The sequence below is a fragment of the Bos taurus genome, chromosome 25, assembly GCF_002263795.3.
Source record: "Bos taurus isolate L1 Dominette 01449 registration number 42190680 breed Hereford chromosome 25, ARS-UCD2.0, whole genome shotgun sequence".
Classification (NCBI taxonomy): Eukaryota; Metazoa; Chordata; class Mammalia; order Artiodactyla; family Bovidae; genus Bos; species Bos taurus.
This window is the reverse complement of record NC_037352.1, coordinates 17,297,340-17,314,197: the sequence shown is the minus strand read 5'-3', so window position 1 is coordinate 17,314,197 and position 16,858 is coordinate 17,297,340. Positions and strand designations below refer to the sequence as shown.

General features: G+C 50.7%; 1 protein-coding gene across 4 annotated transcripts; it reads left to right on the top strand.

Annotated features, from left to right (window-relative positions):
- Window positions 1–2: 2 nt before the first annotated feature.
- On the top strand, window positions 3–16,505 carry KNOP1 (lysine rich nucleolar protein 1). Of its 4 annotated transcripts, none has more exons than XM_024984782.2 (6): window positions 29–87; window positions 2,971–3,872; window positions 4,926–5,036; window positions 6,070–6,138; window positions 9,589–9,666; window positions 11,945–16,505. In XM_024984782.2, the coding sequence occupies exons 2-6, from the start codon at window positions 2,973–2,975 to the stop codon at window positions 12,254–12,256; spliced, it is 1,470 nt and encodes a 489-aa protein (XP_024840550.1). In that variant the 5' UTR covers window positions 29–87; window positions 2,971–2,972; the 3' UTR covers window positions 12,257–16,505. The 4 variants fall into 4 exon arrangements, with proteins under 4 accessions (NP_001160078.1, XP_024840550.1, XP_015315812.1 ...); XM_015460326.3 differs by having other exon boundaries at window positions 29–419; XM_059881258.1 differs by lacking the exon at window positions 29–87 and adding an exon at window positions 437–2,279.
- Window positions 16,506–16,858: the final 353 nt, after the last annotated feature.

Sequence of the window (16,858 nt, the reverse complement as noted above, 5' to 3'; positions counted from 1 at the left end):
TGCGGGGACGGGCCAGCGAGTCGAGATTGACTTCCGGGTCACGGCGGCGCGGGCTTTCACGTGGAGGCGGGGAACATTGGCCTTTGGGTGAGTTCGGATAGCGCGTCGTGGGCGGGACGGAACCAGGAGTGCAGACTGGGTCTGGGGATTTGCGCGGCGATCCGAGGGACCGGACAAGGATGACTTACACCCTCAGATCCACGTTCCTCTCGTCGCCGGTCTGAGGCGCCATCTTCAGGAAGTTCTCCCGCCTTGGAGCGGACCTGGGACCCGGCGTAATCCCTCCCTCTGTGCGGAAACCTTGGTGCGGTCGGGTGTTTGAGGGGGCAGTCTCCCCTCGCGGCTCCCTTGCTTCCTGTTAGTGAGCCTGCGGTGGGAGTTGGGTTTTGGAGCACGGGCTCCGAAGTTCTGCGGGCTAGGTTCGAATCCTTGTTTTACCCCTTGCTGGCTTTGGGACGCAGGGCAAGTGAATTAAAGTCTCCAAGTCTCGGTTTGCACGTCTCTGAGATGGGTTATTTACACCGATCCTCATGGGGCTTCTTCGAGAATTTAAAAGCGCTTTTGGAGAAAGCATTTTGCGTTCGCAGGAGACGCTGTAAGGTTTATTTCCTCTTCCCTTCTTGAAGGAATGAATACACTTGGGATGTCGGGTTTGAAGGGAAGGCTCTTCTTCACTGCCGAAGAGGACAGTGCTGCAGTGTTTTAAACGGAGATAGGAAGAGAAAGGGATTAATTTGGCGACCAACTCCCTTTGACTTCTTCATTGTTACAGATCTCTAGACCACTCCTCCACTTGAGGCGCCCTTGACTCCACCCTCTCCGGTTTGGCACCTTCTCTCTCTCCTTTGCAGGCCCCTCTTCCTCTGCCCACCCATTTAAACGTTAGTATTCTCTGAGGTTCTGTCTCAGGCTCGTTCTGTTCAAAGCTTATATACCATCCATATATTTCTGAATGTATTTCACCCATATCAGCCCAGTCACCTCTGAGCCTCAGACTCATACAGCCAGCAGTCCACCAACATCTCCCCATGGATGTCTCAAGGTGTCTGGCGTCACAGAGTCAGACGTGACTGAGTGACTGAACTATTCCAACCAGCCTGTTGCCTTCAGTCACCTCTCCGCAGTCACCTTACACTTCAGTTTTTTTGTCTTAGGTCTTAGCATTTCCATCCTGTGCTTGCCCAAGCTGGAAACCTCTTCAGAAAGTTTGCTGGCAACTAGTAGGCCAGATTTAATGACCTCTCTTACTCTGACCTTACCACTGTGCTTGCTTTTATCACATGTATCACTGTTACCACAACTCTTTTCCATCCACACTTACTTGCTTCTTGATGGCAGGGTCATCTTTTGTTCATCTGTGTGTCTCTAGCATCCCTTCCTTCATCCAGTGAGCATCTACTGAGCACCCACCCTGCTAGGTACAAAGCTGGGCCCTGGGAATACAGCAGAAAGCCAGCCAGCCAGGAGGAAGCCTGTGGTTGATCCCTCAGATCTCCAGGTGCTATAGGAGCCAATTATGAGTAAACTTGAGCTACAGAACAGGGCTGGCCTGGCTCTTTGAAACAGTTTAGAGTGAGGCATGCCCAGCCTCTGGGCTCTGAGGCTGAGGAAAACTGAAGCAGCTCCTGGCCTTTCCTGCCCACTGTCCAAAGCTCCTGTGAGGAGCCATTTGTTTCTGGATTCCCTGAGTGTCTCCATGTCATCTAGTCCAGGAACCAGGACCTGGGCTGGTGACTGGAGTGAGAGACTAGTCCAACAGGAAGCTGAAATGTATTTGAGGGCCCACCCAGCGCCTTCTCATAGGTGCCTCCATGACAGCCTCCCTCCAAAAAAAAAAAAAGCTGAGCATTCAAGGTCATTAAATGTTGCCAATTTGTTTGAAAAATTAAAAACATTGAAACAGACTTGTAGACTGGATATGGCTCCCACCACCACCTGTGAGCCTTTGATCTCATCTGGTTCATTGCCTCTTATGGATGGGGAAACTGAGGCCCAGAGAAGCCACTGCTGGGTGGCAAGACTACATGAATCACCATTTGAACACAGCCATTCTGAGCCCCAGCTGGGGCTCCTCACCATACCTCACTTTTGCTCTCATTCTTAGGAAGGTAATTAGAAGAGAGTTACCCTAGGTGTAGGCTGGGGCAGTTAATTTCCAGATGCAAAGCAACAGAGCTCTTCAGATGAAGCAAGGGTTAGTGATATCACAGTTACTACCTCTGGTGAGAATCAGCAAGAAGAGTTAACCTAAGATTCCTGTCCCCTTCATCCAGTAAAAGGTAAGACACCAGGGGCAATGCCTGGCCTGTGGCTTGAGTGCAGGTGTTTCAGTGGCTGGCACAGGGTCCATTTCTGTGGAATGAATGATTAGGCTTAAGAGGCTTGAGGAAGGGGGTTAGGAAAGCAATCAACAATCTGCCAAGCACTTTCCATGGATTATTGTTTATTCTTTCCAACAGCTCTCTGAGAAAGGACAGGTTATCTCCTTTTCAGATGGGGAAGTTAAGGCCTGGGGAGGATAGGTGATTGACTTAAGATGAGGGAGCAACATGGATTTATTTGAACCTGAGGCTGTCAGGATTTAAACTTCTGGGGGTTTCCTAGTAGTAAAGAACCTGCCTGCCAACGCAGGAGACCTAAGAGACTCAGGTTCGATCCCTGGGTTGGGAAGATCCCCTGGAGAAGTCATGGCAACCCACCCCAGTATTCTTGCCTGGAGAATCCCATGGACAGAGGAGCCTGGTGGGCTACAGTCCATTGGGTCACAGAGTCGGACACAACTGAAGCCACGTCGCATGCACTGCTTCTTCCATCATATTTCCCTTTGCTCCCCAGGAATCGTGCCCATTTTCCTAGCCCCTAACCTTTCAGACCATCCACTCCAAGAAGCGTGACTCACAGTCATACCTAGTGGAGTTGTACTCAAGGCCACTTCACGTGGGATAATTAGAACCATTTTTTTTTTTTCAGGAATGATCACTAAGGCTCACAAAGGAGAGGTGGGCCTTGGGCTCCCAGAGAAAAAGAAGAAGAAAAAGAAAGTGGTTAAAGAACCAAAGACTCAATACTCAGTTTTAAACAGTGACAATTATTTCGCAGAGGTTTGTCCAAGAGCCACACCACCCTTGAAGGGTGTGATCCAAGAACAGGCACCCAGAATGCCTCTCGTGAAGAAAAAGAAGAAAAAGAAGGGTCACAGCACCATCTGTGAGGAGCACCTTGAACCTGAGATCACATTACGCGCTGGACGGACTGAGCGGTCACACAGCCCCAGGACACAGGCACTTGGTCTGTCTAAGTCCCTCAGTGCAGAGAAGAGGAAGTCCATGTCCCCTGGCTCAAGGGTGAAGACCTCTCCAGACCCCAGACAGGACGAGGAAGTGACCAGAGTTGGCAAGAAGCTCAAAAAACACAAGAAGGAGAAAAAGGCCAAGGAAGCTACAGCTTTCTCAGGCAGGGATCCTTGGTTCTGCGAGGCTGGGAATACAGTGTATACTCACTCAGTTGGGAAGGATGGCGTCCGGGAGCAGGCAGCCTTGGGACAGAAACAGAAGCAAGGGAGTCCCAGGGAACACAGCGTGAAGATGAAGAAGAAGAAGAAAATCCACTGGGAGGGAGATCCCCCACTGGGGCACCCTGAGTGCTCCTGGTCCCTGGAGAGCAGCCCTACGAAAGGAAGTAAAAAGAAGCCAGTCAGAGTTGAAGCTCCAGAATACATCCCCATAGGAGATGGCTCCAGGGCTTCTGTGAAGAAGAAAGTGAAGTCCAAGAAAAGGGTGGAGCAGGCAGACACTGAGGAGCCAGCTCTGAAGAGGAAGAAGAAGAAGAAGAAGAGGCAGCAGAGCGAAGTAGCAGAGGAGCCTTGGGAAGAGGTAGGCTTTCCTTCAGAAGCCAACTGCTTGGGGACAATAAGGATGGAAGTTCGGAGTGTTTTCGTGTGTGTAATCAGTCAGGAAACGGGGATTTATTGACACAGATAACTAGAAAGTTTGATAACTGTCTAGCTTCAGGTATGGCTGGATCTGGGCACTAGTGTAATATCCTCAGTAGTACAGGTATATATCCCTTGCTATTGAAACTTTACCCAAGTTTTCACTATTCTGCACTCAGGATCTGGATTAATAGGATTAAGTTTTTGAATTATTAATAGGATTTAATTAATATTAATTATTAAAATTTTATTAATAGGAATAAGTTTTTCAGATCAATTCCTCTTTCTAAACTCTTACTACTTGCTATCTAAAGCTCAGGACCCAAATAGTTCCTGAGATAATACGATGTCCAGAGCTATCTGAGCTCAAGATACACAGTTTAGGGATCAAATTAAATTTGGATCCCAGAAGATGCCTATGTGGCTTTTCCTCGCTCTGGCCTTTGTATCTTTATGTGCTGGTTTTAGTCTCAGGCTCCTCCCCACCCCAACCCCGAGGTGAGATGGTCCCAGCACCTCCAGGCTTTCATCATAGTAGTTAAGCCACCGGCACAGGGAGAAGGGCAGCCCCTCCAAAACGATTACAGGAAGCGTCCTGGCACTGCTCTCCCAGCTCTCCATTGGGTCGCACAAACCAGAAGCCCTGGTCTGAAGCCCGTGGGCAGAGGCTGACAGCGTCCGACCCACTGGCACCCCGCTGTCCAAAGCTGGGGGGAGGTGGTGGTCCTGTTACCAGGAGGAAGGGAAGGGATGGCCACCTGGTGGAGACGGCAGAGATGTGCTGTCCATCCAGACCAGCTTCCGGGATGCGGGCGGGGAGGGAGGAGGTGGGCTGAGCACAGGGGCCCGGGGGTGATGTGAGCGAACAGAGCCCTCCAGGGCTCAGCACATGGGACTTGGGGGGCCAGGCAGAGCACACCCGAAGCACGGAAGTAGCAGTTGTCACTGCTGAAGACCTCGTGGAAAGTGGCCACCCCAAATCTCACTGTCACAGGGTCTGCAAGGGGCTGAGGTCACTGAGAGAGCGTGGCCCATGCAGGCCCGGCAAGGACACCGTGTGCGAGCTGAGACCTGTGAGGGGCCGGCTGAGCTCGGGGAGCAGCAGGTGCGGAGACCTGGGAGGAGCGAAGGGGCAGGGGTGGCAGGGGCTGGGACTGCTGGGGCTTGGCTGACTGCAGCAGCTGCAGGGGTCTGGATTTTCATGTAAATAAGATGGGAGCCCCGGGAGGGTTTGGGAGGATGGGGTGGTGTGGTCCAGGTGTGGTGGTTTTACTACGTTTTAATTGAGATAGAGCTGACATAGGGCATTCTGTAAGTTCAGGATGTCCCTGAGCTGCTGTGTGGAATGGACCGGTGTTGGGGGTGGGGAAGCAGCGGCAGAGCCTGTCCTAGTGGTTCAGGCAGGAGAGAAGGTCCTGACTGGAACTCAGAGTTGGGGGGCGTGGGGCATGGTATTGAAGAGGGGACGGGGGGATTCAGGTTCGCTGCAGGGCCGCCATCCCCTGCCTCTGCCCGCCCCTCCCCCACCATCAGTGGGGCCCTGGCCTTGCTCCTGGCTGGTTTGGCGTCACCTGGGAAGTGAGGTGTCGTCTGGCAGGGAAGGTCGCGCTCTCGCCTTGAGTCAGGAGATCTGGGTTAGTGTGAGTCCTGTCCCTGAGCTGTGCGGTGACCTCGTGATAGCCCCTTCACTGCTCTGAGCCTTAGTTTCTTCATCTGGCAAATAGGTCAGTGCCACAGTTCTGAGGCCAGAATTGGGGAGCGTGGTGGAAGAGAAGGGCTTCGCAGGTAGCTGAGTGGTCAAGAATCCACCTGCCAATGCAGGAGACGTGGGTTTGATCCCTGGGTTGGGAAGATCCCCTGGAGTTGGAAATGGCAACCCACTGTAATCTTCTTGTCTGGAAAATTGCATGGACAGGGGAGCCTGGTGGGCTACAGCCCATAGGGTCGCAAAGAGTCCGCTACGACTTAGCACTAGTGGAAGAGAGGGGAAAGCAGGTGTTCTGGCGGGGGTGGGGGGCTGGGAGAGGGGTGGTGCTGCTGTCTTCCATCTTTTCTGGACTCGCACAGTCTCACCTGCTGGGCTGCCCCAGTGGAGGCCATGGTCCACTTGAGCCTTACTTCCTCCGCCTTCTCTGCAGGAGCCCGACACGGACTTGGAGGTGGTGTTGGAAAAGAAGGGCAACATGGACGAGGCGCACATAGACCAGGTATGGGCGGTCCCCGTCATCCCCCACCTCCCCCAGACCCCCAGAAACAGGCTTGCCTCCTAACTGGCCACAGGAGCCTGGTCCCAGAGGCGCTGGGGATTCCACGGGCCCCCAGGCCGGCCTCTGCCCCATCTGCAGGGGCAGGGAGCCTGTGGCTACCCTTAATGCTGGGAGAGCCCTTGACTGCCACGGCCTTGGCTGAGGAGCATCCGGTCCTGCAGCATCCCAGGCTGAGGTTGTCCTCCTCCTAACTGCCGCAGGGGGAGGAGGGGACGTGTCCCCAGAACCCACAGGCTGGGCAGGGGAGACAGTCTCTGCCTGGCCCATGTGCCACCTCCTAGGCTCCTGGTAGCAGTGTTTTTTGTTTGTTTTTTTTTTCTTTTTCAACTTTATTTAAATATAATTGACATACAAAAATTACACATATTTAAGGTGTACAGTTTGATGAGTTTTAACATATGTATGCATCTAGGAAACCAGCTAAGCAATTAAAATAACAAACATACCCACCGTTTCCAGAAGTTTCCTCGTGCCCCTTGGTAATCCATCCCACCCTTCCCCATCCCCGGGTAACTGCTTCTACTCTGTGACTGTGAATTAGTTTATGTTTTCTAGAATTTGTATATAATTGGGATTATACAGCAGTGTTCTTTTTTAAACAGGCTTCTTTCACTTAATCATTTTGAGATTTATCTATATTGTTGCATGTATCAATAATTTATTCGTTGTTATTGGCTGTCCAGTATTCCTAGTTCTATTTGTTTTGATGTTAAAAACATTTTCAGTTCTCAACTGAATTGCCTAGATTGCCTTTGGCAAAAATCATTTGACTCTGTGTGTGTCTGATGTGTGGTGTGGCTCTATTTCTAGGCTCTCCATTGAGATTCACTGCTCTGTGTGTCTGTCTTTACACTAGTACCTCGTTGTCCAGATTACTGTAACTGTATAATAAGTCTTCAAGCACGTAGTGTAAGTCTCTAGCGTCATTCTTTTTTAAGTTACTTTGGCTATTTCATGGCCTTTATGATTCTATATAAATTTTAAAATTAACTTGTTGAGTGCTACCAGAAAATACCGCTGGGTTTTTTATTAGGATTGCCTTGAATCTTTAGACTAATTTGGGAAGAATTAACATCTTAACAGTATGAAGCCCTGTGACCCATAAGCATGGCATCTTTGTCATGCTTTTGTTTAGGTGTTCTTTAATTTCTCTCAGTAATGTTTTATGGTTTTCAGTGTACAGGTTCTACACATCTTTGGTCAAGTTTTCCTTAATTATTTTATATTGTTGGTGCCGTTGTAAATAGTATTTTAGTTCAGTTTTCCATTGTTGCCTTTATTGCTAGTCTGTAGAAATACAACTCTTGTACAGAAGCTTTAGGATGGGTGGTTTTATTGTGGACCAGCTTCTGCTTTTATCACGCCCAGATCCTATGTGGGAGCCGGACTTTTGGAATTGGGTATTTTGTGATCCTGGACCCCAAGGCTTATCAGAACAGCATAGTAAATAACCACATAAATGTGGCCTTGGGCCATTGCTGGTGAGGTGACCTTGGCAGTCACCAGCCTCACGACCCCATGTAGGGGGCTGTGACGACCAGACGAGGCTGCACTGGGGAGGCGCTCAGCAAGGGCTGGCCCAGGATCTGTGCTTAGTAAGCGGGAGCCATTCACCTGCCTGTGTCCTCAGGCCGCGTCAGGGAGGCACTGCTGGACAGAAGCCGCAGGGTGTGAGGTGGGCACAGCCCGGGGGTGGCCCCGCTGCTCCAGGAGAGAGAAATGGAGGAGTGCTGGCAAGCCAGCCGTGTACGAGGAGGGAGGCCTGCCAGATGTTTCATGGAGAATTCCCAACCTGATGCCTTTGGGGCCCTTCTCCCTGGAGGAGGAGCAGAGAGGATCAGTAGGTTGCTGCTGCCAGAGCCCGCTCCAAGGCCTGGCACAGAGCACGGGCCTCCCAGAACCAGGAGCGCCCCAGCCTCCTGCAGGGCAGAGTCTCTGGGGGCGGGGAGGCCCAGCCTCCTGCAGGGCACAGTCATTGGCGGCGAGCAGGGAGGCTGGGCTGCAGGGGCTGGTGGGGCCTCACAGAGAAGACAGGTGGGCACTGACTCGTCTAGGCCCAGCCCCTGCCCTCCTCTTCTCCCAGGTGTCCCAGCCACTCACATGCCACTTGTCCATGCAAAGCTCACCAGCCACCTCTTTGCTTCCTATGAATCTGTGCCTGTTAAATACTTCACAGTTTCTAAGAAAACTGTTTTGGGTGACAGATGGCCTCAATGTAAGTGAAGCTTTCTGCCTCACCTCTATTTCTCCTGTAAAAAGTTCATTATGTTAAAAAAAAAAAAAAGGTGGGGGAAGCAACCTGAAATCCTACGACCTAATAATAATCACTGTTACCGCTTTGTCGTTCTATTCTTCCAGGCTTTTCCTTTGTAACAGTATACCTGTGATCTCAGAGCAGCATGCAGTCATGAGCCGTATACTGTTCTTTTCACTTTTATCACTTAGCAGGTGAACTGCTTTCCGCTTCACTGAGTGCACATCCACTGAGTTCCACATGGTTCCCCGCTGGCAGCTTGACTCCCCTGGAGGAATCTGCCATCACTTTCTCTTTCATCCCTGCAGCTGCCACTCGACTTTGTTTTATGTAGTTTTGAACTACATAAACAGTCACCTCGTTTCAGCCTGTGGCAGATGAGAAGAGAGGAGGAAAGGCCACAAACTCGGGGCAGCTAAATTACAACTGAACCCTTGGGGGGAAGGGGCAGGCCCTCGAAGCTTCTGTATCCAACTGCAGCATCATTAGTGCGCTGACTGTGGCCTTGAGCCGCTCTGCTCACAGTGTGTGAGGTCCCTGCTGTGCCGGGGGCTGATAGTCTTACGTTCCGTACCACAGTTCATTGTGAGAGCGGGGGACTCTCACACCAACCAGTAAGTCCCTGACATACTCAGTGTCCTGCAGTTCAGCTCAGTCTGCCGCTGTCTGCCTGGAGATACTGTCAGATCCCTCAGCTGAAGGGCTCAGTCCCACCAGACTGCTCCCCACCCCCACCCCCCACATTCAGATGTCAGTCTTAAGCCAGGTTGTCAGCTGTGCCTCAGACCAACCAGCTACAGATCAGAGGTTCCAAAGACTTCCTCCTCGGGTTCAATTAATGTGCCAGAGCAACTCAGAACTCACAGAGGCACTTTACTCGATAGATCACTGGTTTATTCTAAAGGGATATAACTCAGGGGCAGCCGGAAGAATGAGATTCACAGGGCAGGGGGCTTGGAGCTGCCATACCTCCCACAGTCTGCAGCAGAACAAAGCTGCCTGAGATACCACCAGATCCCTCAGGTGAAGATCCCTTCAGTCTCCCCCCGACTCCCACCGCATCTCTGTCCTGGCTTTGAAGCTCAGAGGAAACTGTCTGTCTCATTGCTCTCTTCCCTTTCCTTTCCCTTGCTCAGGTGAGGCGAAAAGCCTTGCAAGAAGAGATTGATCGTGAGTCGGGTAAAACAGAAGCTTATGACACCAAGAAGTGGACAGTAAGTTCGCCACTGGGCTCTTTGAGGGGTGCTCCAGCGTCCCTCCTTCTCACCTTGTGGAGTGGAGGGACAGGAGGCCGAGTCCATCTGGCCCAGGGGCAGCCCCAGCCCGCCATCTGGCTCCCTCTCCACAGAGCTCGTCCTCAGCTCATTTCCTTCCTTCTGCAAGAGGCGCTTGCCTCCCTCCTGGAGAGCTGGCTGCTTGAGATAAGCTGCCTGGACCTTTGTCTCCTCCTCTGGATGGGCAGGATGTCCTGGGCACCAGTTTCTTGGGGCACATGATGGCGAGCCCTTCCCAGCAGTGGGCGGTGCCCTCAGAAGGCTGCTGACACAGATGGAGGGGGCAGAGGTGGGGGTGTGTGTGGCAGGCCTCTGGTCCAGTTGGAATAGGAAATTTCCAAACCAGGGCTGAGGAGATGGGACAGGAGAGTGTATAGCATGGGGCACGTGATCTGGCTGAAGCGGGGGATGGGAGGGTGTGGTGGGCACTGCTGGAGGGTATGTCTGTGGGGAAGCAGGGAGCTGGTGTAGAAGGCTCAGTGTGCAGGCCTGAGGCCTAGGAGGGGGCAGAGGGGAGGGAAAAGAACTTGTTAACAGACGTGGATCTGGGGGAAGAGGATCCAGATGACAGGAAGGCGTGTCTGCTTGTGCTGTTTGAAGCTTTCATAGCGTAACACAGAAAAGGACAGTTGATTTGAATCTAAAGACCCGAGATCCGTTCTGAGCTCGGCCACTTTCTGTAGCTATGAGACTTGAGCAAGTAACTTCCCTCCTGTGACCTTCAGTTTCCGCACCTGTAAAATGGGACTGGTGCCCTGGCCCAGTGGAGTATGGAATGCGGCTTGTCGCGTGTCGTTCCTCTAGGGCCTCCTTTCTCTCCACCCACTTGAGCTGGGCAGAGCTGATATGAGTCCATGATTGAATGAGGAAGGTCAGAAGCAGGCCGGCGCCACCCCGAGCCGCAGCCCAGCAGCTCCACTGGTGGGCCTGACCACAGGGGGCTGCTCGGGGGCTGGGGTCCTCCGCACATGCTTTAGTGGCACTGCCCCAGGGCCCAGGGCCACTTGCCTGCTGAGGCACACGGTGGGCATGTGAGACCGGGTCCCCTCCAGGAGCTGGCTCCCAGGACTGGTCAGCGTCTGGCAGCTCTCTCCTCAGACCGAGCGTGAGGTTGTCAGATGTGGCCTTATTCTAGAAATTGAAGGCCTGGGAAGCTGTCTTTGGTCCTGTATTGGGGCCACTGTAAAGCTGGGGGAACTTGTCACCAGTTCACTCAGGGCAGCTGTAGTGATGACTGGTTCCTATTATTCTCTCAAAGCTGACCTAGAATTAAGAGCTCCGCTAGCGTTTGGCTTACAAGCGGAAAGTTCCCGGGTGGCACGGAGGTCAGCAGTCCTGGTGGGGTGGGTGGGTAGGAGGTGAGGTAGAACAGCCAATTCTTGAGGATTTAAAACCAACCAGGAATCCTGCTCTGGGTTGTTGGTATCAAGTCTGATCTGAGCCTCACTGAAGCCCTGTCAGGGATGGGGGAAGTGTTACACCCCCACTTTATAGATGAAGACATTAAGGTTCAGAGAGGTTAAGTAACTTGACCGTGGTAACACAGGTGGGGTTTGATCCTGAGTCTTCAAAGTCAGTCTTCATGGGGTTTCTTTGGGAAGAGAGTTTCTTTGGGAAGGGAGTCTTCTGTTGGGCCACTTCTCCAAGGTGCTGTTTTGCGTTTTCTCGAACATGGGTGATTAGTGCATGGGTGGTAGAGTGTTCTGGAGAGGAATTGGAACCCCAGGTTCCTGGGCTGACTCTGCCTCCGACTCCTGTGACCCTTTACTTCTCCAGGCCTCCATGCCTTTCCTGCTAGAAAATGCAGTGCTTCTGCAAAGATAAATGCATTTCAGACTCCTGCTTGCGCTCTCCACTTCCACCTTAGGCTGACGGATGAGTAGCTAGCTGGTGAGGTGTGTCGTACTGACTGCCATGAACCGGGGGAGAAGGAGTTAAGCAGACAGGCAGCTCAGTGTGAAAGGTGGCTTTGGTGAGGGCCAGACCCAAGACGCAGTTCCAGCAGGATTACTGAGTAGGCCTGAGTCCCCTCCAGCTGCAGACCTCCATTTCCTCATCAGTGGAGTGGGAACCAACAGCACTCCTCACAGGGCTCTGGTTGGAATTAAGAAGTAGTTCCAGTAAGCCTTTGATCATCTGGATCCTCCCTGGCTGGGGACTGGGGAAAGACCAGGCTTTGGAAGCCAGGAGAGTAACCACCTGTTTTCTCTTACCACAGGGAACCCAGTTTGGCCAATGGGATACTGCTGGTTTTGAAAATGAGGAACAGAAACTGAAATTTCTCAAACTCATGGGTGGCTTTAAAAATCTGCCCCCTTCCTTCAGTCGCCCCTCTCCCACGGTGGCCAGGCCCAGCATGGCTCTCAGCAAGAAGGCGGCCGACACCCTGCAGCGGAACCTGCAGCAGGACTACGACCGGGCCCTGAGCTGGAAGTACAGCCGGGGGGCCGGCCTCGGCTTCTCCACCGCCCCGGCCAAAGTCTTTTATATTGACAGGAACGCATCCAAGTCAATCAAGTTTGAAGATTAAACTCTGCTGTCTCGTCCCCCAAATCACCCAACGTTGCTTTTATTGTTCTGTCAGGCAGATGGAAGCCATAGGACAGTTGTCTCGAATCGAACTCCTGCGAAGACTAAGGACAACTGTGTTGATGTGCTTGGACAGACTGGGGTGAGGGCAGCTCCCTTCAAGAGCAGGAGAACGTGTCGAGTGGCTACTGTTTCCCGTGTGATGCTTCCATTCCTGCTGAAGACAGTGTAACTAGCAGTAGCTCACAGTTACCCAGTGTTTCCTGTGTGCCAGGCACTTACCTGTCTCCCCTGCATTCATGTATTTGATTGTCATGATTCTGAAACAGGTGCTATTATTATCCTCATCTTAGGAAATGGGGTTCTGGGATGAGGAAACTGGGGTTTAGGGATAAAGTAATAATACTGCCTTGGGTCACTCAACGAGTAAGTGCCAAGTGCACTTTTGTGCCCCAAGGCCTGTGTCAACTATTCCCTACACTGAATGTCCCCTCTAGGGAATTTCACCCAAAATACTCATGGGGATTAAAATGTCTTTTGATTGAAGAAACAGAGGCATATTACATGTCTACACCTCATACAGGAAGTAGGATTAATGTAAACGGGCAAGAGCAAGCTTGTTTCCCCTCACCCTGGTTGGAGTAGTCACAGGCAGAGAGGATTCCCACCAAACAGATGTGGCTGAGCTGCCTCCGCTGCTGGAAAACTGTTTCTAAACCCATCTTGCCTTCTGCAGTCTGTGTTCCTTCCATCCCCAGGGCTGTGCTGGGACTTAATCTTTCTGCTTTAACTGGATTCTGAGCAAGGCATTTAAGAAAGCAGTTGGCTAATCTTCCACATGCACGAATGGCACGTTCATTCCCAGGGACGTGATTGGTGGATTCTCTCCAACCACAAGGAAGAGAATCCTAAGTGACTTGCATGGAGGAGGTGGAATGTCAGGAGGCACAGACATGGGGGTGACAGGGCGCTGCCTCATCAGCCTGGGAACAGTGTTTCCAAAGCTTTGATGCAGCAGCCAGCCCCACAAACTCCCGGTACCACCCTCCCGAGTGACATGTGACTACCTTCTCTCCATTCACATAACATTCTGCTTCCCAGAATATAAGTTCTGCATGGGCCTTTTTCATGCCACTTGGCTTGAACTGCCCCACCAGACATGCTATCTCAGGCAGGCCTGGACAGCCAGGAAATTCAGTCTCACATGGAAGGGAGTCCTGTGTAGGGAGCTGGTTCAGCTTTCCATGAAGGAAACAAATGTTTCCTCTTTGCTCCACCATCCTACCTTGGCTTCATCAGCTTGGTGGAAAGATGGCTATAGCAATTCCATGCAGCAAACCAAGACACTGGACCATTCCAGAGGGAGAAGAGAAAGCTTCTTGTGGTTCAAGGAAACTTCCAGAAGCCCTTTTGCCATAACTTGGTGCCCAGCATTGGGTGCCCAGCGTTGCCCACCCATTCTTGAGCCAGCCCCTGGCATGTGGAGGGAAATACTCAGGCCAGTCAGGAAGGAAGACAGGTTCAGATGCTGGCGAGGTGAGTGTGGGTGCACTACTGCCCCAGCGGCAGAGGGGAGGCCAGCAACCATTGGCCAGGTCTAGAGTCCTGATACCTGCGTTAGCCATGATTCTGGTGGGCCACCTCCCTCAGAACCTGAACGTGGCCCTCCACGGATTCAGTCCTGAGATACATAACAGAAGAGGCCTACACGGTAAGGTTCTGCATTGAGTTAGCTCTTCAGGGCATGTCCTCTTCCAACAGGGGTGGTCTTAATTCACCCTATAGGAACTTGGCCCAGTGTGAAAGGACCAACCACGTCTCTGATCCCTGTGTCTTGCTGAGAGCTCACATCACAGTTTGGGCCTGCTTGGCTGCCAGTAAGGACCGTGCTCACCCGTCTACTGTGTGATTCTGGAGAGTGGATGAGCAGTTGTCCCCCACCTGTCCCCATCATGGTCCCTCTCGTTAGGGCTGTGATGGTCAGGCCGTTCCCCTCTTGCCGTTCAGGGTATAGTCTCTCTCTGATAGGATTTGACTTTCTAGCACAATGTGGCTGAAGATTCCACTTGGCTTGGGAAGGCTTATTAGTCTGTTCCTGAAGCAGGGTCTAAGCAGAGAAGGTTGGACAGCCAAGACGGCAGGATGCCAGGTGTCCTCAGATTGAACTTGGCCTTGTCTCGGCTGCTCTCGTAGGTGCAGACCATGCTGCCCTAGTGACGGCTCCAGCCCTGAGGTTAACTGGACCTCTGTCCTTTTGTAAATTGAACACTGTCTTGAGTCACCCCTCTCCACTTTGCCCCGTGTCCTGGGTCCTCCTCAAGCTGTCTGCAAGTTTTTTTTTGGTGTGATTTCCCATGTTCTTTGTTGATTCTGTGTAACACAGCCTGCCTCCACTGGAACAAGGCAGTTTTTGGATTTTTACTCAGAATCTGGGAGAGGTGGGTGGGGGTGTCTGGTATGTAAGCACAGCCAAGGTCTTAGTTGAATATATAACCACCCTGCTCTCAAAAGCGTTGGCCTTTTCTCCCTTGGGGATTTCTCACAGACTGACCCTCCTATGTATGGCAAGGGCCTTCCCTCCTTACAATTGCCTTTATCCAGCTGTTCCCCAAACCTCAGGATTCTTAACCACTTTATTCCTTGAGGTGATTTCCTGCTGTTTCCCACTAAGTTCCTCCCTGAGGCCACCCTTCTGCAACTAGATTGGCCCATCAAAAGTATTTGCGAGATTAGAGTTCTTCCCTTAAAAATGTGTGTGTTTAGCTCTACAAACAGAACTGTTCAGGTTCTATGCACTCCCCCAACCCCCCGCCCACCCCAGTCCTCATTGGAACCTGTTAATATGTTGTGATAACCAACAGGAGTTTAAGGTAGCAGATGGAATTAAGGTTGCTAATCAGTAGTATGATTTGACTGGGCCTACCCAGATAATCCAGCATTAAAAGTATCAATAGAAGACAGAGAAGAGTCAAGAGATTTGTAAGAAACACTCAACAAGCTGTCACTAGTTTGAAGACGAAGGGATCCCATGCCAAGGCATGTAGGGGGCCTCTAGAAGCTGGGAAAGGCAGGAAAACCAATTTTCCCCTAGAGACTCCAGAAGAACGCAGCCTGGCCAACACCTTCATTTTGAAGGAAAGGCCACTGGACTTCAGACCAGTAGAGCTGTAAGGTGATAAAACTGTGACATTTTAAACCCCTAGGTATGGCAGTTTAAAGCAGCAATAACAAAATTAATACAGGTCTCATGCAGAAGTTTTCATTTTTACCTTATTTCCTAAAAATTTTCTTATTCTTCTGGTTCCATCATTCTTCACGATCATAGACCTCACGCCATGTAGGCCGCAGTCTTCAGAGACTGGCTAATTTAGTTAACAGGCTGGGGAACCCACATGAGAACACTGAAAATCTCAGCTTTCACCTGGGCCAGAGTGAAATGTGAATCAGAAGCTGCTTTGGTGTAACGTATCTCTGACCTAATGTGAAAGTCCAAGTCCAGGTTAATGGAAGAGCAGTAGGAATTCACTGACTCACGCTTGGGCACTGATGCCATCTGATGTATACAGACTCAGAGGAAATGACTTAAAAGTGCATAATTTGAATTTGCCAATTGATTTTTTAAAATTTAATTAGAGGCTAATTACTTTACAATATTGTATTGGTTTTGCCGTACATCAACATGAATCTGCCACGGGTGTACACGTTTCCCATCCTGAACCCCCCTCCCACCTCTCTCCCCATCCCATCCCTCTGGGTCATCCCAGTGCACCAGCCCCAAGCTTCCTGTATCCTGCATCAAACCTGGCCTGGTGATTCATTTCTTATATGATATTATACATATTTCAATGCCATTCTCCCAAGTCATCCCCCACCTGCCTCTCCCACAGAGTCCAAAAGACTGTTCTATACATCTGTGTCTCTTTTGCTGTCTTGCATACAGGGTTATTGTTACCATCTTTCTAAATTCCATATATATGCATTAATATACTGTATTGGTGCTTTTCTTTCTGGCTTACTTCACTCTGTATAATCAGCTCCAGTTTCATCCACCTCATTAGAACTGATTCAAATGTCTTTTTAGTGGCTGAGTAATACTCCATTGTGTATATGTACCACAGCTTTCTTAACCATTCATCTGCCAATTGATTTTTCATTTGAACAGTATCATATAGTAAAAGTGGTATAGGAAATGGTTTTAATGGAATAATCTTGTGTAATAAAGGCCACTTGGGAATATTTGAGCAACGCCACCATGCTTTCTCAATGTGTTTTGTTCAGTACACACTGTTCTTCAATGGAGGCCATTTTCTTGGATTGGGGGTGGGGTGGGGTTCACTGTTAAGCTGGCAGTAAATCCACAGCATATTCTTGGTCCCAAACTATTCAGTTAAAGCATGAGTTTATATAAATTTTAAAAAATTATGTTAGCTACTTCTACTGTGCGAACTGTAATCAGGCTTTTCACAGAGTAGAAGTGAAATGTAGTCTGCTCAGTGGATACCTTCCAAAAATATAATGGTTTGGGGCCACTTTCAATCCACAACTTGGATCCATTTTCCTACACAAAGGATTCTAGGCTGTGAGTCACCACTATGACCAATAT